The sequence below is a fragment of the Bombina bombina genome, chromosome 4 (genome assembly GCF_027579735.1).
Source record: "Bombina bombina isolate aBomBom1 chromosome 4, aBomBom1.pri, whole genome shotgun sequence".
Lineage (NCBI taxonomy): Eukaryota > Metazoa > Chordata > Amphibia > Anura > Bombinatoridae > Bombina > Bombina bombina.
Window position 1 is genome coordinate 822,589,264 of NC_069502.1, and position 25,000 is coordinate 822,614,263.

The following is a 25,000-nucleotide window of genomic DNA, read 5'->3' on the forward strand; positions in this document are numbered from 1 at the left end:
TGGCTAAAATGTTTTTAATATAATTATCCATTACAGCCGTTAATTGTTGCATAGTAAGGAGGATTGGCGCACTAGATGAACTAGGGGCCTCCTGAGTGGGCAAGACTTGGGTAGACATAGAAGGAGATGATGCAGTACCATGCTTACTCCCCTCACTTAAGGAATCATTTTGGGCCACATTATTATCAGGAGTCATCATTGTCCCTACTGTGTTTATCACATTCATCACATATATTTAAATGGAGAGGAACCTTGGCTTCCGAACATACAGAACATCGTCTATCTGATTGTTCAGACATGTTAACAGGCATAAACTTGATAACAAAGCACAAAAAACGTTTTAAAATAAAACCGTTACTGTCACTTTAAATTTTAAACTGAACACACTTTATTACTGAATATGCGAAAAAGTATGAAGGAATTGTTCAAAATTCACCAAAATTTCACCACAGTGTCTTAAAGGCTTAAAAGTATTGCACACCAAATTTGAAAGCTTTAACTCTTAAAATAACGGAACCGGAGCCGTTTTTACATTTAACCCCTATACAGTCCCTGGTATCTGCTTTGCTGAGACCCAACCAAGCCCAGAGGGGAATACGATACCAAATGACGCCTTCAATAAGCTTTTTCAGTGGATCCGAGCTCCTCACACATGCATCTGCATGCCTTGCTTTCCAAAAACAACTGCGCATTAGTGGCGCGAAAATGAGGCTCTGCCTATGACTAGCAAAGGCCCCCAGTGAAAAAGGTGTCCAATACAGTGCCTGCCGTTTTTTTTTTTAACGCAATTCCCAAGATTAAAATAACCCTTCAAAGTTATAATTTATTAAATATGCTAATAAAGTAATCGTATTAGCCCAGAAATATGTCTACCAGTCTTTAAAGCCCTTGTGAAGCCCTTTATTCTTATATTTAAACTAAGAAAATGGCTTACCGGATCCCATAGGGAAAATGACAGCTTCCAGCATTACCAAGTCTTGTTAGAAATGTGTCATACCTCAAGCAGCAAAGTCTGCCCACTGTTTCCCCCAACTGAAGTTACTTCATCTCAACAGTCCTGTGTGGAAACAGCCATCGATTTTAGTAACGGTTTCTAAAATCATCTTCCTCTTACAAACAGAAATCTTCATCTCTTTTCTGTTTCAGAGTAAATAGTACATACCAGCACTATTTTAAAATAACAAACTCTTGATTGAAGAATAAAACTACATTTAAACACCAAAAAAACTCTAAGCCATCTCCGTGGAGATGTTGCCTGTGCAACGGCAAAGAGAATGACTGGGGAAGGCGGAGCCTAGGAGGGATCATGTGACCAGCTTTGCTGGGCTCTTTGCCATTTCCTGTTGGGGAAGAGAATATCCCACAAGTAAGGATGACGCCGTGGACCGGACACACCTATGTTGGAGAAAAAGCAGCGTTCAGCTCCTAACGCAGCCCCATTGTTTCCTATGGGGAAACACTACTTACGTCTGCACCTAACACTCTAACATGTACCCCGAGTCTAAACACCCCTAACCTTACACTTATTAACCCCTAATCTGCCGCCCCCGCTATCGCTGACCCCTGCATTATATTATTAACCCTTAATCTTCCGCTCCGTAAACCGCCGCAACTTACATTATCCCTATGTACCCCTAATCTGCTGCCCCTAACACCGCCGACCCCTATATTATATTTATTAACCCCTAACCTGCCCCCCACAACGTCGCCGCCAGCTACTTACAATAATTAACCCCTAATCTGCCGACCGCAAAGTGCCGCCACCTACGTTATCCTTATGTACCCCTAATCTGCTGCCCCTAACACCGCCGACCCCTATATTATATTTATTAACCCCTAATCTGCCCCCCACAACGTCGCAGACACCTGCCTACACTTATTAACCCCTAATCTGCCGAGCGGACCTGAGCGCTACTATAATAAAGTTATTAACCCCTAATCCGCCTCACTAACCCTATCATAAATAGTATTAACCCCTAATCTGCCCTCCCTAACATCGCCGACACCTAACTTCAATTATTAACCCCTAATCTGACGACCGGAGCTCACCGCTATTCTAATAAATGGATTAACCCCTAAAGCTAAGTCTAACCCTAACACTAACACCCCCCTAAGTTAAATATAATTTAAATCTAACGAAATTAATTAACTCTTATTAAATAAATTATTCCTATTTAAAGCTAAATACTTACCTGTAAAAAAAACCCCTAATATAGCTACAATATAAATTATAATTACATTGTAGCTATTTTAGGATTAATATTTATTTTACAGGTAACTTTGTAATTATTTTAACCAGGTACAATAGCTATTAAATAGTTAAGAACTATTTAATAGTTACCTAGTTAAAATAATAACAAAATTACCTGTAAAATAAGTCCTAACCTAAGTTATAATTAAACCTAACACTACCCTATCAATAAATTAATTAAATAAAATACCTACAATTACCTACAATAAAACCTAACACTACACTATCAATAAATAAATTAAATACAATAGCTACAAATAACTACAATTACATAAACTAACTAAAGTACAAAAAATAAAAAAGAACTAAGTTACAAAAAATAAAAAAATATTTACAAACATAAGAAAAATATTACAACAATTTTAAACTAATTACACCTACTCTAAGCCCCCTAATAAAATAACAAAGACCCCCAAAATAAAAAAAATGCCCTACCCTATTCTAAATTAATAGAGTTAAAAGCTCTTTTACCTTACCAGCCCTGAACAGGGCCCTTTGCGGGGCATGCCCCAATAAAATCAGCTCTTTTGCCTGTAAAAAAAACATACAATACCCCCCCCCCCAACATTACAACCCACCACCCACATACCCCTAATCTAACCCAAACCCCCCTTAAATAAACCTAACACTAGCCCCTGAAGATCTTCCTACCTTGTCTTCACCATCCAGGTTCACCGATCCGTCCTGGCATCCGGTGCTGAAGAGGTCCAGAAGAGGCTCCAAAGTCTTCCTCCTATCCGGCAAGAAGAGGACATCCGGACTGGCAAACATCTTCTTCCAAGCGGCATCTTCAATCTTCTTCCATCCGGTGCGGAGCGGGTCCATCTTGAAGCAGCCGACGCGGATCCATCCTCTTCTTCCGGTGTCTCCCGACGAATGACGGTTCCTTTAAGGGACGTCATCCAAGATGGCGTCCCTCGAATTCCGATTGGCTGATAGGATTCTATCAGCCAATCGGAATTAAGGTAGGAATTTTCTGATTGGCTGATGGAATCAGCCAATCAGAATCAAGTTCAATCCGATTGGCTGATCCAATCAGCCAATCAGATTGAGCTTGCATTCTATTGGCTGTTCCGATCAGCCAATAGAATGCAAGCTCAATCTGATTGGCTGATTGGATCGGCCAATCGGATTGAACTTGATTCTGATTGGCTGATTCCATCAGCCAATCAGAATATTCCTACCTTAATTCCGATTGGCTGATAGAATCCTATCAGCCAATCGGAATTCGAGGGACGCCATCTTGGATGACGTCCCTTAAAGGAACCGTCATTCGTCGGGAGACACCGGAAGAAGAGGATGGATCCGCGTCGGCTGCTTCAAGATGGACCCGCTCCGCACCGGATGGAAGAAGATTGAAGATGCCGCTTGGAAGAAGATGTTTGCCGGTCCGGATGTCCTCTTCTTGCCGGATAGGAGGAAGACTTTGGAGCCTCTTCTGGACCTCTTCAGCACCGGATGCCAGGACGGATCGGTGAACCTGGATGGTGAAGACAAGGTAGGAAGATCTTCAGGGGCTAGTGTTAGGTTTATTTAAGGGGGGTTTGGGTTAGATTAGGGGTATGTGGGTGGTGGGTTGTAATGTTGGGGGGGGGGTATTGTATGTTTTTTTTTACAGGCAAAAGAGCTGATTTTATTGGGGCATGCCCCGCAAAGGGCCCTGTTCAGGGCTGGTAAGGTAAAAGAGCTTTTAACTCTATTAATTTAGAATAGGGTAGGGCATTTTTTTTATTTTGGGGGTCTTTGTTATTTTATTAGGGGGCTTAGAGTAGGTGTAATTAGTTTAAAATTGTTGTAATATTTTTCTTATGTTTGTAAATATTTTTTTATTTTTTGTAACTTAGTTCTTTTTTATTTTTTGTACTTTAGTTAGTTTATGTAATTGTAGTTATTTGTAGCTATTGTATTTAATTTATTTATTGATAGTGTAGTGTTAGGTTTTATTGTAGGTAATTGTAGGTATTTTATTTAATTAATTTATTGATAGGGTAGTGTTAGGTTTAATTATAACTTAGGTTAGGACTTATTTTACAGGTAATTTTGTTATTATTTTAACTAGGTAACTATTAAATAGTTCTTAACTATTTAATAGCTATTGTACCTGGTTAAAATAATTACAAAGTTACCTGTAAAATAAATATTAATCCTAAAATAGCTACAATGTAATTATAATTTATATTGTAGCTATATTAGGGTTTTTTTTACAGGTAAGTATTTAGCTTTAAATAGGAATAATTTATTTAATAAGAGTTAATTAATTTCGTTAGATTTAAATTATATTTAACTTAGGGGGGTGTTAGTGTTAGGGTTAGACTTAGCTTTAGGGGTTAATCCATTTATTAGAATAGCGGTGAGCTCCGGTCGTCAGATTAGGGGTTAATAATTGAAGTTAGGTGTCGGCGATGTTAGGGAGGGCAGATTAGGGGTTAATACTATTTATGATAGGGTTAGTGAGGCGGATTAGGGGTTAATAACTTTATTATAGTAGCGCTCAGGTCCGCTCGGCAGATTAGGGGTTAATAAGTGTAGGCAGGTGTCGGCGACGTTGAGGGGGGCAGATTAGGGGTTAATAAATATAATATAGGGGTCGGCGGTGTTAGGGGCAGCAGATTAGGGGTACATAAGGATAACGTAGGTGGCGGCGCTTTGCGGTCGGCAGATTAAGGGTTAATTATTGTAAGTAGCTGGTGGCGACGTTGAGGGGGGCAGGTTAGGGGTTAATAAATATAATACAGGGGTCGGCGGTGTTAGGGGCAGCAGATTAGGGGTACATAAGTATAACGTAGGTGGCGGTCGGCAGATTAGGGGTTAAAAAAATTGAATCGAGTTGCGGCGATGTGGGGGGACCTCAGTTTAGGGGTACATAGGTAGTTTATGGGTGTTAGTGTACTTTAGAGTACAGTAGTTAAGAGCTTTATGAACCGGCGTTAGCCCAGAAAGCTCTTAACTCCTGCTTTTTTTCTGCGGCTGGAGTTTTGTCGTTAGAGCTCTAACGCTCACTTCAGAAACGACTCTAAATACCGGAGTTAGGAAGATCCCATTGAAAAGATAGGATACGCAAATGGCGTAGGGGGATCTGCGGTATGGAAAAGTCGCGGCTGAAAAGTGAGCGTTAGACCCTTACCTACACGACTCCAAATACCGGCGGTAGCCTAAAACCAGCGTTAGGAGCCTCTAACGCTGGTTTTCACGGCTACCGCCGAACTCTAAATCTAGGCCAGTGTTAGCTAGTCTTGAAAAAGAACTAGTTACCTTAATATCCAAAATAATCAACACCTTTTCAACAAAGAACAAATGTACTTTAATAAAAAAAAAAAAAAAAAAAGTAGATTTGTTAGCGTCAATATCTGATGAAGAAAATTCTGAATGAGAAAAAACATCATCAGAGAAGGATAAATCAGTATGTTGTTGGTCATTTGAAACTTCAATAATTAAAAAAGAAGTTTGAAAAAGACCTAAAAATTTTATTAGAAGGCACGATGTCAGACAAAGCCTTTAAAATAGAATCAGAAAAATATTCTTATAAATTTTCTAAATATTTCTTGTACATAAGATGTAAAAAGAATAGCAATATATAAAGCATAAATACTAATGGATTCTGCATGTAAAAGTTTATCATGATAACTTATTACAAACCATAGCTAAAGATAAACATTCATAACATTTAAAATAAATGAACTTAGCTTTGGTAGGACTGAACTCAGTCAACAGGAATCCCTTAGATTGTTTTGAAAACAGGAACAGTGAAATCTTGCAATATGTAATAGAAAAAAACAATATTTAAAGAAAAATTATCAAATTCCTTAAATGACAGTTTCAGGAATGGGAAAAGAATGCAAAATAATAAGCTTCTAGAAACCAGAAGCAATTAAAAAGTGAGGTTTAAATAATGTGAGGAAAAAAAGTGGAACAAAAAATACGCCCACATTTTTTGGCGCCAAATATGACGCCCACATTATTGTCGCTAAATACAACGCCCATATATTTGACGCCAAGTATGACGCCACATCCTCTGACGTCAGAACCGACGCCCACATTTTTTGGTGCAAAAAAATGTCTGAATACACATGCGTCAAAAATGACGTTAAAACAGAATACAACTTCCGGCGTTAACTACGGCGCCGGAAATGACGAAATTTTTGCGCCAAAAAAGTCAGCGCCAAGAATGACGCAACACAGGGAAAAATGATCAATTGAAAATTTTCAAGGTAAAGAAAAATAAATTGAATTAAAATGCATTATCCCAAATAATGAAACTGACAGTCTGGATTTTAAAGGAATACTGATTATCCTGAATCATGGCAAATATAAGTTTAAAGACATATATTTAGAACTTTACATAGAAAGTGCCCAACCATAGCTTAGAGTGTCATAATAAAATAAGACTTACTTACCCTAAGACACTCATCTACATATAGTAGACAGCCAAACCAGTACTGAAACGAGAATCAGTAGAGGTAATGGTATATAAGAGTATATCGTCGATCTGAAAAGGGAGGTAAGAGATAAATCTCTACGACCGATAACAGAGAACCTATGAAATAGATCCCGTAGAAGGAGACCATTGAATTCAAATAGGCAATACTCTCTTCACATCCCTCTGACATTCACTGCACTCTGAGAGGAAAACCGGGCTCCAGCCTGCTGCGAAGCGCATATCAATGTAGAATCTAGCACAAACTTACTTCACCACCTCCATGGGAGGCAAAGTTTGTAAAACTGATTTGTGGGTGTGGTGAGGGGTGTATTTATAGGCATTTTAAGGTTTGGGAAACTTTGCCCCTCCTGGTAGGAATGTATATCCCATACGTCACTAGCTCATGGACTCTTGCTAATTACATGAAAGAAAACCCCAATACAGCTAAACCAAAAGGATATCAACTTGTGACAAATTTCAAAAATAACATCAAACCACAACAGTTGAGTTAACTTAAAAAAAGGCTAAGAGCATTTACATCACAGGAATGAGGGTTAATATGCAACATAAATGGCCATTAAATACAATTGCATTAGGGTTGCAACTAACTATTATTTTCATAATTGATTAATCGGCCGATTATTTTTTCGATTAATCGACTAATCAGATAAAAAAGAATCAGTAATTGTTTCCTATATTTAAAATAGAATCCATATACTGAGTGTTATAAATATAAACTTCAGACTAAAACTTTACATTAACACAACTGTTTGTCCAATTTTTAAGCAGCAGAGCACAGTTTTATAATTAAACAAAACCAAAACCGGTTTGAAAAGAGGTAGAACTTCCGCCTTGGCAAGGGGCCTCTCAATAAAGTAACCCTTGACTTCATTCTAACATAAAATATCTTAAATATCTATATGCAGTGGTAAATAACCAGCTATACGGTTAGGGGAAAATATCTAGTCCACTAAAAATAACAGATATATACATATAAAGGTTGAATCTTGTACATACTATCACAATTGATTAAAAATATAAAAAAAACAATACAAAACAAAACAAAAGCGCTAAGGACTATATATATCAATAACAGGACAAAGCCTTACACATTTATTTATACAGTACATATAATCAGCAATAGCAAGCAATCCGCTAATAATTGTGCAAACAGATAATAGTGCACATCAATTTAAATAACTCCCATCAATCTAGGGGCTAGGTGTAAATAACAAGCTCAGCACTATATCATGCAAAGCATAGTTCCAAATTACCTGATTTAATATAAACAATTCAAATGATGACTATTATATCTGGGTTGCACATAAGCCAGGAGTAGTTGTAAACTTATCCTGTCCTGAAAAAGTGAAACGTATACGTCTGTAAACGCCCTTTAGGCTAAGGACATAACCATAAAACACAATACTATGTGCAGGAGCTAAGTGGAGTGAAGCAGCTGGTGTTGTGCACAGACCAACTAATGGCAAACCAACTAATCGATTATGAGATTCGCTGACAACTATTTTCATAATCGATTATTACCGATTATGACGATTAGTTGTTGCAGCTCTAAATTGCATAATTAACAAATGCATAATTAAAAAAAGACAATAACACCTACTCTGAATTTCAAATAAGCAGTAAAAAGAAATTCTGTCAAATTTATTTTTGTCCCCTTTTTCCGCCCCCCTTTATTATGTGACAGACATCAGCCAATCACAGACTAGTATACATATACCATGTGAGCTTGTGCACATGCTCAGTAGGAGCTTGTTCCCCAGAAAGTGTGTATATAAAAAGACTGCAGAATTTGATAATGGAAGCAAATTTTAAAGTATCATAAAACTGAATGCTCTTTCTGAATCATAAAAGTTTATTTAAGTGTCCCTTTAAATAATTATTGCTATGAGCACAAAACATTTAGTTTTATATAGAATGTTGCATTTATGCCATATATTCTGTACTTGTAATGAAAACCAGATTATAATTTTATATAAAATAATATATAATATGTAGAATAAACTTTATTCGTGAACATACACATCAGACATGTACACTCGCCTGTGCCCTGTTTCCCGCAGACACATCTCACACATACACTCACCTGTGCCCTGCAACCCTCACATGTCGCACACGTACACTATCTGTGCCCTATTTAACACAGACATGACACAAACACTCACTTTGCCCTACATCCCTCTCAAGTGTCACACATGTAAACTGCTTTCCTTAGATATGTAATATACATACACTCACCCATCCCCCTCCTTAACAGACATGTCACACATGTACACTGCTTTCCTTAGATATGTCACACGTACACACACACCTATCCCCTTCATTCCAGACATGTCACACACTTACACTCACCTGTGCCCTGTGTCCCTCTCACGTGTCACCCATATACACTCACCTATGCCCTGCATCCCTTAGACATATCACACACATACAATCACATGTGCCCTACTTCCCACAGACATCACACATACTCACGTGGCCTACTTCCCACATACATGTCACACACACTCACGTGCCCTACTTAACAGACATGTCACACACATACACTCATGCGTGCCCTGCTTCCCTCAGACATGTCACACACATGTGCCCTACTTTCCTCAGATATATGACAGACATTCACTCACACGTGCCCTACTTCGCACAGACATGTCACACACACTCACGTGCCCTACTTAACAGACATGTCACACACACACACTCATGCGTGCCCTGCTTCCCTCAGACATGTCACACACACGTGCCCTACTTCGCACAGACATGTCACACACATATACTAACTTGCACCCTGCTCCCCTCAGACATCTCACACACGTACACTCACCTGTACTTATATTGGCACAAATTTCCTGCTCTGATGGTTGGAGATTTCTTAGCCACTGATCTTCTGTTTGTCCCATGTTACATGAAATCTTAGCATCGTTTTCAACTGGGGAAAAAAAGAATAAATAAATAAATCACAAAAATTTCCAAAATAACATCAAACTCCTACAGTTAACTTAAAGGGACAGTTCACAAAAAAATTAATACATTTTTAAACATAATAGCAGGAAGTTAAGTATGGTAGTGCTGAACATTCTGTGTGAATCGTCTGCATTTATAAATATTTTTTAAATGTCTGTTTACAAAGTACATTGCCTAAGCCCCTTAGCTACAAAACTAATTCTCACAGCCTGCTTGACAGCAGAAACCTGATACACAAGACTAGGTAGTGAGCATATGATGGCTAAGGTACTTGCTACAAAACAGATTCTCACAGCCTGCTTGACACCAGAAACATGATACACAAGACTAGGTAGTGAGCATATGATGGCTAAGGTACTTGCTACAAAACAGATTCTCACAGCCTGCTTGACACCAGAAACATGATACACAAGACTAGGTAGTGAGCATATGATGGCTAAGGTACTTGCTACAAAACAGATTCTCACAGCCTGCTTGACACCAGAAACATGATACACAAGACTAGGTAGTGAGCATATGATGGCTAAGGTACTTGCTACAAAACAGAAATTCTCACAGTCTGCTTGACAGCAGAAACATGATACACAAGACTAGGTAGTGAGCATATGATGGCTAAGGTACTTGCTACAAAACAAATTCTCACAGCCTGCTTGACACCAGAAACATGATACACAAGACTAGGTAGTGAGCATATGATGGCTAAGGTACTTGCTACAAAACAAATTCTCACAGCCTGCTTGACAGCAGAAACATGATACACAAGACTAGGTAGTGAGCATATGATGGCTAAGGTACTTGCTACAAAACAGATTCTCACAGCCTGCTTGACAGCAGAAACATGATACACAAGACTAGGTAGTGAGCATATGATGGCTAAGGTACTTGCTACAAAACAGATTCTCACAGCCTGCTTGACACCAGAAACATGATACACAAGACTAGGTAGTGAGCATATGATGGCTAAGGTACTTGCTACAAAACAGATTCTCACAGCCTGCTTGACACCAGAAACATGATACACAAGACTAGGTAGTGAGCATATGATGGCTAAGGTACTTGCTACAAAACAGATTCTCACAGCCTGCTTGACACCAGAAACATGATACACAAGACTAGGTAGTGAGCATATGATGGCTAAGGTACTTGCTACAAAACAGATTCTCACAGCCTGCTTGACACCAGAAACATGATACACAAGACTAGGTAGTGAGCATATGATGGCTAAGGTACTTGCTACAAAACAGATTCTCACAGCCTGCTTGACACCAGAAACATGATACACAAGACTAGGTAGTGAGCATATGATGGCTAAGGTACTTGCTACAAAACAGATTCTCACAGTCTGCTTGACAGCAGAAACATGATACACAAGACTAGGTAGTGAGCATATGATGGCTAAGGTACTTGCTACAAAACAGATTCTCACAGCCTGCTTGACACCAGAAACATGATACACAAGACTAGGTAGTGAGCATATGATGGCTAAGGTACTTGCTACAAAACAAATTCTCACAGCCTGCTTGACAGCAGAAACATGATACACAAGACTAGGTAGTGAGCATATGATGGCTAAGGTACTTGCTACAAAACAGAGATTCTCACAGCTTGCTTGACACCAGAAACATGATACACAAGACTAGGTAGTGAGCATATGATGGCTAAGGTACTTGCTACAAAACAGATTCTCACAGCCTGCTTGACAGCCAGAAACATGATACACAAGACTAGGTAGTGAGCATATGATGGCTAAGGTACTTGCTACAAAACAGATTCTCACAGCCTGCTTGACAGCCAGAAACATGATACACAAGACTAGGTAGTGAGCATATGATGGCTAAGGTACTTGCTACAAAACAGATTCTCACAGCCTGCTTGACACCAGAAACATGATACACAAGACTAGGTAGTGAGCATATGATGGCTAAGGTACTTGCTACAAAACAGATTCTCACAGCCTGCTTGACAGCAGAAACATGATACACAAGACTAGGTAGTGAGCATATGATGGCTAAGGTACTTGCTACAAAACAGATTCTCACAGTCTGCTTGACAGCAGAAACATGATACACAAGACTAGGTAGTGAGCATATGATGGCTAAGGTACTTGCTACAAAACAAATTCTCACAGCCTGCTTGACACCAGAAACATGATACACAAGACTAGGTAGTGAGCATATGATGGCTAAGGTACTTGCTACAAAACAGATTCTCACAGCCTGCTTGACAGCAGAAACATGATACACAAGACTAGGTAGTGAGCATATGATGGCTAAGGTACTTGCTACAAAACAAATTCTCACAGCCTGCTTGACAGCAGAAACATGATACACAAGACTAGGTAGTGAGCATATGATGGCTAAGGTACTTGCTACAAAACAGAGATTCTCACAGTCTGCTTGACAGCAGAAACATGATACACAAGACTAGGTAGTGAGCATATGATGGCTAAGGTACTTGCTACAAAACAGAGATTCTCACAGCCTGCTTGACAGCAGAAACATGATACACAAGACTAGGTAGTGAGCATATGATGGCTAAGGTACTTGCTACAAAACAGAATTCTCACAGCCTGCTTGACAGCCAGAAACATGATACACAAGACTAGGTAGTGAGCATATGATGGCTAAGGTACTTGCTACAAAACAGAATTCTCACAGTCTGCTTGACAGCCAGAAACATGATACACAAGACTAGGTAGTGAGAATATGATGGCTAAGGTACTTGCTACAAAACACATTCTCACAGCCTGCTTGACACCAGAAACATGATACACAAGACTAGGTAGTGAGCATATGATGGCTAAGGTACTTGCTACAAAACAGATTCTCACAGCCTGCTTGACACCAGAAACATGATACACAAGACTAGGTAGTGAGCATATGATGGCTAAGGTACTTGCTACAAAACAGATTCTCACAGCCTGCTTGACACCAGAAACATGATACACAAGACTAGGTAGTGAGCATATGATGGCTAAGGTACTTGCTACAAAACAGATTCTCACAGCCTGCTTGACACCAGAAACATGATACACAAGACTAGGTAGTGAGCATATGATGGCTAAGGTACTTGCTACAAAACAGATTCTCACAGCCTGCTTGACAGCAGAAACATGATACACAAGACTAGGTAGTGAGCATATGATGGCTAAGGTACTTGCTACAAAACAGATTCTCACAGTCTGCTTGACAGCAGAAACTTGATACACAAGACTAGGTAGTGAGCATATGATGGCTAAGGTACTTGCTACAAAACAAATTCTCACAGCCTGCTTGACAGCAGAAACATGATACACAAGACTAGGTAGTGAGCATATGATGGCTAAGGTACTTGCTACAAAACAGATTCTCACAGCCTGCTTGACAGCAGAAACATGATACACAAGACTAGGTAGTGAGCATATGATGGCTAAGGTACTTGCTACAAAACAGATTCTCACAGCCTGCTTGACACCAGAAACATGATACACAAGACTAGGTAGTGAGCATATGATGGCTAAGGTACTTGCTACAAAACAGATTCTCACAGCCTGCTTGACACCAGAAACATGATACACAAGACTAGGTAGTGAGCATATGATGGCTAAGGTACTTGCTACAAAACAGATTCTCACAGCCTGCTTGACAGCAGAAACATGATACACAAGACTAGGTAGTGAGCATATGATGGCTAAGGTACTTGCTACAAAACAGATTCTCACAGCCTGCTTGACAGCAGAAACATGATACACAAGACTAGGTAGTGAGCATATGATGGCTAAGGTACTTGCTACAAAACAGATTCTCACAGCCTGCTTGACAGCAGAAACATGATACACAAGACTAGGTAGTGAGCATATGATGGCTAAGGTACTTGCTACAAAACAGATTCTCACAGTCTGCTTGACACCAGAAACATGATACACAAGACTAGGTAGTGAGCATATGATGGCTAAGGTACTTGCTACAAAACAAATTCTCACAGCCTGCTTGACACCAGAAACATGATACACAAGACTAGGTAGTGAGCATATGATGGCTAAGGTACTTGCTACAAAACAGAGATTCTCACAGCCTGCTTGACAGCAGAAACATGATACACAAGACTAGGTAGTGAGCATATGATGGCTAAGGTACTTGCTACAAAACAAATTCTCACAGTCTGCTTGACAGCAGAAACATGATACACAAGACTAGGTAGTGAGCATATGATGGCTAAGGTACTTGCTACAAAACAAATTCTCACAGCCTGCTTGACAGCAGAAACATGATACACAAGACTAGGTAGTGAGCATATGATGGCTAAGGTACTTGCTACAAAACAGATATTCTCACAGCCTGCTTGACAGCAGAAACATGATACACAAGACTAGGTAGTGAGCATATGATGGCTAAGGTACTTGCTACAAAACACATTCTCACAGCCTGCTTGACACCAGAAACATGATACACAAGACTAGGTAGTGAGCATATGATGGCTAAGGTACTTGCTACAAAACAGAAATTCTCACAGTCTGCTTGACACCAGAAACATGATACACAAGACTAGGTAGTGAGCATATGATGGCTAAGGTACTTGCTACAAAACAGAAATTCTCACAGTCTGCTTGACACCAGAAACATGATACACAAGACTAGGTAGTGAGCATATGATGGCTAAGGTACTTGCTACAAAACAGAAATTCTCACAGTCTGCTTGACAGCAGAAACATGATACACTAGACTAGGTAGTGAGCATATGATGGCTAAGGTACTTGCTACAAAACAGAATTCTCACAGCCTGCTTGACAGCAGAAACATGATACACAAGACTAGGTAGTGAGCATATGATGGCTAAGGTACTTGCTACAAAACAGAAATTCTCACAGCCTGCTTGACAGCAGAAACATGATACACAAGACTAGGTAGTGAGCATATGATGGCTAAGGTACTTGCTACAAAACAGATTCTCACAGCCTGCTTGACAGCAGAAACATGATACACAAGACTAGGTAGTGAGCATATGATGGCTAAGGTACTTGCTACAAAACAAATTCTCACAGCCTGCTTGACAGCAGAAACATGATACACAAGACTAGGTAGTGAGCATATGATGGCTAAGGTACTTGCTACAAAACAGAATTCTCACAGCCTGCTTGACAGCAGAAACATGATACACAAGACTAGGTAGTGAGCATATGATGGCTAAGGTACTTGCTACAAAACAGAATTCTCACAGCCTGCTTGACAGCAGAAACATGATACACAAGACTAGGTAGTGAGCATATGATGGCTAAGGTACTTGCTACAAAACAGAATTCTCACAGCCTGCTTGACAGCCAGAAACATGATACACTAGACTAGGTAGTGAGCATATGATGGCTAAGGTACTTGCTACAAAACAGAATTCTCACAGTCTGCTTGACACCAGAAACATGATACACAAGACTAGGTAGTGAGCATATGATGGCTAAGGTACTTGCTACAAAACAGAATTCTCACAGCCTGCTTGACAGCCAGAAACATGATACACAAGACTAGGTAGTGAGCATATGATGGCTAAGGTACTTGCTACAAAACAGAATTCTCACAGCCTGCTTGACACCAGAAACATGATACACAAGACTAGGTAGTGAGCATATGATGGCTAAGGTACTTGCTACAAAACAGAATTCTCACAGCCTGCTTGACAGCCAGAAACATGATACACAAGACTAGGTAGTGAGCATATGATGGCTAAGGTACTTGCTACAAAACAGAATTCTCACAGCCTGCTTGACAGCCAGAAACATGATACACAAGACTAGGTAGTGAGCATATGATGGCTAAGGTACTTGCTACAAAACAGAATTCTCACAGCCTGCTTGACAGCAGAAACATGATACACAAGACTAGGTAGTGAGCATATGATGGCTAAGGTACTTGCTACAAAACAGAATTCTCACAGCCTGCTTGACAGCAGAAACATGATACACAAGACTAGGTAGTGAGCATATGATGGCTAAGGTACTTGCTACAAAACAGAAATTCTCACAGCCTGCTTGACAGCAGAAACATGATACACAAGACTAGGTAGTGAGCATATGATGGCTAAGGTACTTGCTACAAAACAGATTCTCACAGCCTGCTTGACAGCAGAAACATGATACACAAGACTAGGTAGTGAGCATATGATGGCTAAGGTACTTGCTACAAAACAAATTCTCACAGCCTGCTTGACAGCAGAAACATGATACACAAGACTAGGTAGTGAGCATATGATGGCTAAAGTACTTGCTACAAAACAGAGATTCTCACAGTCTGCTTGACACCAGAAACATGATACACAAGACTAGGTAGTGAGCATATGATGGCTAAGGTACTTGCTACAAAACAGAATTCTCACAGCCTGCTTGACAGCAGAAACATGATACACAAGACTAGCTAGTGAGTATATGATGGCTAAAGTACTTGCTACAAAACAGAGATTCTCACAGTCTGCTTGACACCAGAAACATGATACACAAGACTAGGTAGTGAGCATATGATGGCTAAGGTACTTGCTACAAAACAGAATTCTCACAGCCTGCTTGACACCAGAAACATGATACACAAGACTAGGTAGTGAGCATATGATGGCTAAGGTACTTGCTACAAAACAGAATTCTCACAGTCTGCTTGACAGCCAGAAACATGATACACAAGACTAGGTAGTGAGCATATGATGGCTAAGGTACTTGCTACAAAACAAATTCTCACAGCCTGCTTGACAGCAGAAACATGATACACAAGACTAGGTAGTGAGCATATGATGGCTAAGGTACTTGCTACAAAACAGATTCTCACAGCCTGCTTGACAGCAGAAACATGATACACAAGACTAGGTAGTGAGCATATGATGGCTAAGGTACTTGCTACAAAACAGATTCTCACAGCATGCTTGACAGCAGAAACATGATACACAAGACTAGGTAGTGAGCATATGATGGCTAAGGTACTTGCTACAAAACAGAATTCTCACAGCCTGCTTGACACCAGAAACATGATACACAAGACTAGGTAGTGAGCATATGATGGCTAAGGTACTTGCTACAAAACAGATTCTCACAGCCTGCTTGACAGCAGAAACATGATACACAAGACTAGGTAGTGAGCATATGATGGCTAAGGTACTTGCTACAAAACAGAAATTCTCACAGCCTGCTTGACAGCAGAAACATGATACACAAGACTAGGTAGTGAGCATATGATGGCTAAGGTACTTGCTACAAAACAGAATTCTCACAGTCTGCTTGACAGCCAGAAACATGATACACAAGACTAGGTAGTGAGCATATGATGGCTAAGGTACTTGCTACAAAACAGAATTCTCACAGCCTGCTTGACACCAGAAACATGATACACAAGACTAGGTAGTGAGCATATGATGGCTAAGGTACTTGCTACAAAACAGAAATTCTCACAGCCTGCTTGACAGCAGAAACATGATACACAAGACTAGGTAGTGAGCATATGATGGCTAAGGTACTTGCTACAAAACAGAATTCTCACAGCCTGCTTGACAGCCAGAAACATGATACACAAGACTAGGTAGTGAGCATATGATGGCTAAGGTACTTGCTACAAAACAAATTCTCACAGCCTGCTTGACACCAGAAACATGATACACAAGACTAGGTAGTGAGCATATGATGGCTAAGGTACTTGCTACAAAACACATTCTCACAGCCTGCTTGACAGCAGAAACATGATACACAAGACTAGGTAGTGAGCATATGATGGCTAAGGTACTTGCTACAAAACAGAAATTCTCACAGCCTGCTTGACACCAGAAACATGATACACAAGACTAGGTAGTGAGCATATGATGGCTAAGGTACTTGCTACAAAACAGAAATTCTCACAGCCTGCTTGACAGCAGAAACATGATACACAAGACTAGGTAGTGAGCATATGATGGCTAAGGTACTTGCTACAAAACAAATTCTCACAGCCTGCTTGACAGCAGAAACATGATACACAAGACTAGGTAGTGAGCATATGATGGCTAAGGTACTTGCTACAAAACAAATTCTCACAGCCTGCTTGACAGCAGAAACATGATACACAAGACTAGGTAGTGAGCATATGATGGCTAAGGTACTTGCTACAAAACAGATTCTCACAGCCTGCTTGACAGCCAGAAACATGATACACAAGACTAGGTAGTGAGCATATGATGGCTAAGGTACTTGCTACAAAACAGAATTCTCACAGTCTGCTTGACACCAGAAACATGATACACAAGACTAGGTAGTGAGCATATGATGGCTAAGGTACTTGCTACAAAACAGAATTCTCACAGTCTGCTTGACAGCAGAAACATGATACACAAGACTAGGTAGTGAGCATATGATGGCTAAGGTACTTGCTACAAAACAGAATTCTCACAGCCTGCTTGACACCAGAAACATGATACACAAGACTAGGTAGTGAGCATATGATGGCTAAGGTACTTGCTACAAAACAGAATTCTCACAGCCTGCTTGACAGCAGAAACATGATACACAAGACTAGGTAGTGAGCATATGATGGCTAAGGTACTTGCTACAAAACAGATTCTCACAGCCTGCTTGACAGCAGAAACATGATACACAAGACTAGGTAGTGAGCATATGATGGCTAAGGTACTTGCTACAAAACAGAATTCTCACAGCCTGCTTGACACCAGAAACATGATACACAAGACTAGGTAGTGAGCATATGATGGCTAAGGTACTTGCTACAAAACAGAATTCTCACAGCCTGCTTGACACCAGAAACATGATACACAAGACTAGGTAGTGAGCATATGATGGCTAAGGTACTTGCTACAAAACAGAATTCTCACAGCCTGCTTGACAGCAGAAACATGATACACAAGACTAGGTAGTGAGCATATGATGGCTAAGGTACTTGCTACAAAACAGAATTCTCACAGTCTGCTTGACAGCCAGAAACATGATACACAAGACTAGGTAGTGAGCATATGATGGCTAAGGTACTTGCTACAAAACAAATTCTCACAGCCTGCTTGACAGCAGAAACATGATACACAAGACTAGGTAGTGAGCATATGATGGCTAAGGTACTTGCTACAAAACAGATTCTCACAGCCTGCTTGACAGCAGAAACATGATACACAAGACTAGGTAGTGAGCATATGATGGCTAAGGTACTTGCTACAAAACAAATTCTCACAGCCTGCTTGACAGCAGAAACATGATACACAAGACTAGGTAGTGAGCATATGATGGCTAAGGTACTTGCTACAAAACAGAAATTCTCACAGCCTGCTTGACAGCCAGAAACATGATACACAAGACTAGGTAGTGAGCATATGATGGCTAAGGTACTTGCTACAAAACAAATTCTCACAGTCTGCTTGACAGCAGAAACATGATACACAAGACTAGGTAGTGAGCATATGATGGCTAAAGTACTTGCTACAAAACAGAGATTCTCACAGTCTGCTTGACACCAGAAACATGATACACAAGACTAGGTAGTGAGCATATGATGGCTAAGGTACTTGCTACAAAACAGATTCTCACAGCCTGCTTGACACCAGAAACATGATACACAAGACTAGGTAGTGAGCATATGATGGCTAAGGTACTTGCTACAAAACAGAGATTCTCACAGTCTGCTTGACACCAGAAACATGATACACAAGACTAGGTAGTGAGCATATGATGGCTAAGGTACTTGCTACAAAACAGAATTCTCACAGCCTGCTTGACACCAGAAACATGATACACAAGACTAGGTAGTGAGCATATGATGGCTAAGGTACTTGCTACAAAACAAATTCTCACAGCCTGCTTGACAGCAGAAACATGATACACAAGACTAGGTAGTGAGCATATGATGGCTAAGGTACTTGCTACAAAACAGATTCTCACAGCCTGCTTGACACCAGAAACATGATACACAAGACTAGGTAGTGAGCATATGATGGCTAAGGTACTTGCTACAAAACAGATTCTCACAGCCTGCTTGACAGCCAGAAACATGATACACAAGACTAGGTAGTGAGCATATGATGGCTAAGGTACTTGCTACAAAACAGAGATTCTCACAGCCTGCTTGACAGCAGAAACATGATACACAAGACTAGGTAGTGAGCATATGATGGCTAAGGTACTTGCTACAAAACAGAATTCTCACAGCCTGCTTGACACCAGAAACATGATACACAAGACTAGGTAGTGAGCATATGATGGCTAAGGTACTTGCTACAAAACAGAGATTCTCACAGCCTGCTTGACAGCAGAAACATGATACACAAGACTAGGTAGTGAGCATATGATGGCTAAGGTACTTGCTACAAAACAAATTCTCACAGCCTGCTTGACACCAGAAACATGATACACAAGACTAGGTAGTGAGCATATGATGGCTAAGGTACTTGCTACAAAACAGATTCTCACAGCCTGCTTGACACCAGAAACATGATACACAAGACTAGGTAGTGAGCATATGATGGCTAAGGTACTTGCTACAAAACAGAATTCTCACAGCCTGCTTGACACCAGAAACATGATACACAAGACTAGGTAGTGAGCATATGATGGCTAAGGTACTTGCTACAAAACAGATTCTCACAGCCTGCTTGACAGCAGAAACATGATACACAAGACTAGGTAGTGAGCATATGATGGCTAAGGTACTTGCTACAAAACAGATTCTCACAGCATGCTTGACAGCAGAAACATGATACACAAGACTAGGTAGTGAGCATATGATGGCTAAGGTACTTGCTACAAAACAGAAATTCTCACAGTCTGCTTGACAGCAGAAACATGATACACAAGACTAGGTAGTGAGCATATGATGGCTAAGGTACTTGCTACAAAACAGATTCTCACAGCCTGCTTGACAGCAGAAATACAGACGTTGAATGCACAAATACGGAGGTGAGAAGTTCAGATACAATGATTTCTGTTTTGTAGCAAGTACCGTAGTCATCATATGCTCACTACGCAGGGAGAATTATGCTAAAATGTAACAGCTTTGTTCCAGCGAGCAATAATTGTCCACAGTGTTTGCAAAATCTAAATGTTGGTGCTGCTCTGTAGACTTTATTTATTTATGAATCTGCGTTTGGGGAACAGTAAGTTAGGGTCATGTGATGTGGAACCAGACTCTGGGTGAACATCAACAGTGCAGGAGATATGAAGAAACAGGAGCGTTTAGCTCAACGCAACAAATACTGAAGGTACTTCCATATACTTTACTCATTCACAGTGTTATACACAAACAGACCAGATCCTTATAAGGGCACTTTAATATACAAACTAATAAAGGGGGAGATTTGTAACAGTTGTGATTTGTTGCTTATGGACACATGCAGTGAACTTGTAGCAGCCTCTAAAACAACTAGACACGGCATCACGCGCACACCATCATTCAGATGCAGATTGCACAAGCTATATTTTGCATACTATAAAATTGCGCATTGGTCATGGGGAGGGCTAATATAGCACTGTTGCCCGGCCCTTTTATCATCAGGGCATTTCAGATCATCAAGCCTTGATGGCTCGCAAAGAATGAAACAAGTTAAAAAAACAAAAAACTTTTCATATTACAATGGTGATTATTATTCATCCATTTTGATTGTTAATAAGGTGTTATTACTGCTAAGTAGCGCTCTCTCCTGAGTGAACTGGTCCTTTAAAAAGGCTAAGAGCATTTACAGCACAGTAGAGGGTCAAGTTTGTTTAATATACAACATGAGGCTTATTGCTGGTGTGCACAAAGCATTTAGTTTTATTTATTAGATTGTTGTATTTATAACAGATATTCTTTACTTGTAATGAAGACCAGAATATCACTTTATATAAAAAACATATATAATATGCAAAATAAACTATATTAGTGAAAATATGCAAATAAATATTTCTGGAATGTCTAGAAATGAACTATGTTATCAAAAGTATTATAATGTAATAAAATTACTTCAGTCAGAAAACTACATTTTATAACTATTGCTTGTGTGCACAAAATGAAGCAGTTATTACTTTTAACCTTTTTTAAGAATCTAATTTTAAAATAAAATGTATGTCCCTTTGACGCATTAAAATGTCTGTAAATGTTAAATATCTGTCTATCTATGAGTGTCTTTATCTATATGGGGTATTGTAAGGCTGACAAATTTGTACAAAACAACGAGGCAGCCCAAAAATCCAGAAGCCAGTAATTTTGTAGCGGCTACATGATGACTTAACCCTTGATTTCTCAAAGGACTCTACACCAGTCTCAGTAAATCCTGTATTATTTAGCAGGTAAATTAAAATGAGAACATGGCCTATAAATATAAAAAAGATAAAACAATACTATATTAGAAATCTAGCAGTTTGAAATTTACTGCTAAGGCGCACGTACCCTCTGCAGTGCCATATGATAACTTAAGTCTTGCTAATGATCTATAGCACACAGCAAACAAAATGTCACAGAATCACTGCTGGTGCACGGTGTAAACTCGTCCATAGAGGCGCCTAGCAACCAGTAAAAAGGAGACTTATTTACATGTTTAGGACTAAGATAGCACAGCAGTCAAATAACAAGTTAGTTCTTTAAAAAATGTGTTTATAATGCTACTTATGTTTGCACAATTTTATTAGAAACTTGTAGGCTACTTTACTGGGAGTTCCATGGTCAGACACATCACACATGTACACTCACCTGTGCCCTGTATCCCTCAGACACATCACACACGTACACTCACCTGTGCCCTGTATCCCTCAGACACATCACACACGTACACTCACCTGTGCCCTGTATCCCTCAGACACATCACACATGTACACTCACCTGTGCCCTGTATCCCTCAGACACATCACACACGTACACTCACTTGTGCCCTGTATCCCTCAGACACATCACACACGTACACTCACCTGTGCTCCTTTATCCCTCAGACACATCACACACGTACACTCACCTGTGCCCTGTATCCCTCAGACACATCACACACGTACACTCACCTGTGCCCTGTATCCCTCAGACACATCACACACGTACACTCACCTGTGCCCTGTATCCCTCAGACACATCACACACGTACACTCACCTGTGCCCTGTATCCCTCAAGCACATCACACACGTACACTCACCTGTACCCTGTATCCCTCAGACACATCACACATGTACACTCACCTGTGCCCTGTATCCCTCAGACACATCACACATGTACACTCACTTGTGCCCTGTATCCCTCAGACCTGTGCCCTGTATCCCTTAGACACATCACACACGTACACTCACCTGTGCCCTGTATCCCTCAGACACATCACACATGTACACTCACCTGTGCCCTGTATCCATCAGAACACATCACACACGTACACTCACCTGTGCCCTGTATCCCTCAGACACATCACATACGTACACTCACCTGTGCCCTGTATCCCTTCAGACACATCACATACGTACACTCACCTGTGCCCTGTATCCCTCAGACACATCACATACGTACACTCACCTGTGCCCTGTATCCCTCAGACACATCACATACGGACACTCACCTGTGCCCTGCTTCCCTCAGACACATCACACACGTACACTCACCTGTGCCCTGTATCCCTCAGACACACCACACACGTACACTCACCTGTGCCCTGTATCCCTCAGGACACATCACATACGTACACTCACCTGTGCTCTGCGTCCCTCAGACACATCACACACGTACACTCACCTGTGCCCTGTATCCCTCAGACACATCACAAACGTACACTCACCTGTGCCTGCGTCCCTCAGACACATCACACACGTACACTCACCTGTACCCTGTATCCCTCAGACACATAACACATGTACACTCACCTGTGCCCTGTATCCCTCAGACACATAACATACGTACACTAATCTGTGCCCTGTATCCCTCAGACACATCACATACGTACACTCACCTGTAGCCCTGTATCCCTCAGACACATCACATACGTACACTCACCTGTGCCCTGTATCCCTCAGACACATCACATACGTACACTCACCTGTGCCCTGTATCCCTCAGACACATCACATACGTACACTCACCTGTGCCCTGTATCCCTCAGACACATCACACATGTACACTCACCTGTGCCCTGTATCCCTCAGACACATCACACACGTACACTCACCTGTGCCCTGTATCCCTCAGACACATCACATACGTACACTCACCTGTGCCCTGTATCCCTCAGACACATCACATACGTACACTCACCTGTGCCCTGTATCCCTCAGACACATCACATACGTACACTAACCTGTGCCCTGTATCCCTCAGACACATCACACACGTACACTCACCTGTGCCCTGTATCCCTCAGACACATCACACACGTACACTCACCTGTGCCCTGTATCCCTCAGACACATCACATACGTACACTCACCTGTGCCCTGTATCCCTCAGACACATCACATACGTACACTCACCTGTGCCCTGTATCCCTCAGACACATCACACACGTACACTCACCTGTGCCCTGTATCCCTCAGACACATCACACATCTACACTCACCTGTGCCCTGTATCCCTCAGGCACATCACATACGTACACTAATCTGTGCCCTGTATCCCTCAGACACATCACACACGTGCACTCACCTGTGCCCTGTATCCCTCAGACACATCACATACGTACACTAATCTGTGCCCTGTATCCCTCAGACACATCACATACGTACACTAATCTGTGCCCTGTATCCCTCAGACACATCACATACGTACACTAATCTGTGCCCTGTATCCCTCAGACACATCACATACGTACACTCACCTGTGCCCTGTATCCCTCAGACACATCACACATCTACACTCACCTGTGCCCTGTATCCCTCAGGCACATCACATACGTACACTCACCTGTGCCCTGTATCCCTCAGACACATCACACACGTACACTCACCTGTGCCCTGTATCCCTCAGACACATCACATACGTACACTAATCTGTGCCCTGTATCCCTCAGACACATCACATACGTACACTAACCTGTGCCCTGTATCCCTCAGACACATCACACACGTACACTCACCTGTGCCCTGTATCCCTTAGAGACATCACATACGTACACTCACCTGTGCCCTGTATCCCTTAGAGACATCACATACGTACACTAATCTGTGCCCTGTATCCCTCAGACACATCACACACGTGCACTCACCTGTGCCCTGTATCCCTCAGACACATCACAAACGTACACTAATCTGTGCCCTGTATCCCTCAGACACATCACATACGTACACTAATCTGTGCCCTGTATCCATCAGACACATCACACATGTACACTCACCTGTGCCCTGTATCCCTTAGAGACATCACATACGTACACTCACCTGTGCCCTGTATCCCTTAGAGACATCACATACGTACACTAATCTGTGCCCTGTATCCCT

General features: G+C 41.0%; 1 protein-coding gene across 1 annotated transcript in view; it reads right to left on the reverse strand.

Moving 5' to 3' along the window:
* Positions 1 to 25,000, reverse strand: part of LOC128657125 (gastrula zinc finger protein XlCGF26.1-like) — a 155,453-nt gene that overhangs the window by 69,611 nt on the left and 60,842 nt on the right. The window contains exon 8 of the mRNA XM_053711372.1: positions 9,511 to 9,615. Within this exon, the coding sequence (XP_053567347.1) occupies positions 9,511 to 9,615 (105 nt within the window). The remainder of the gene's footprint in view (positions 1 to 9,510; positions 9,616 to 25,000) is intronic.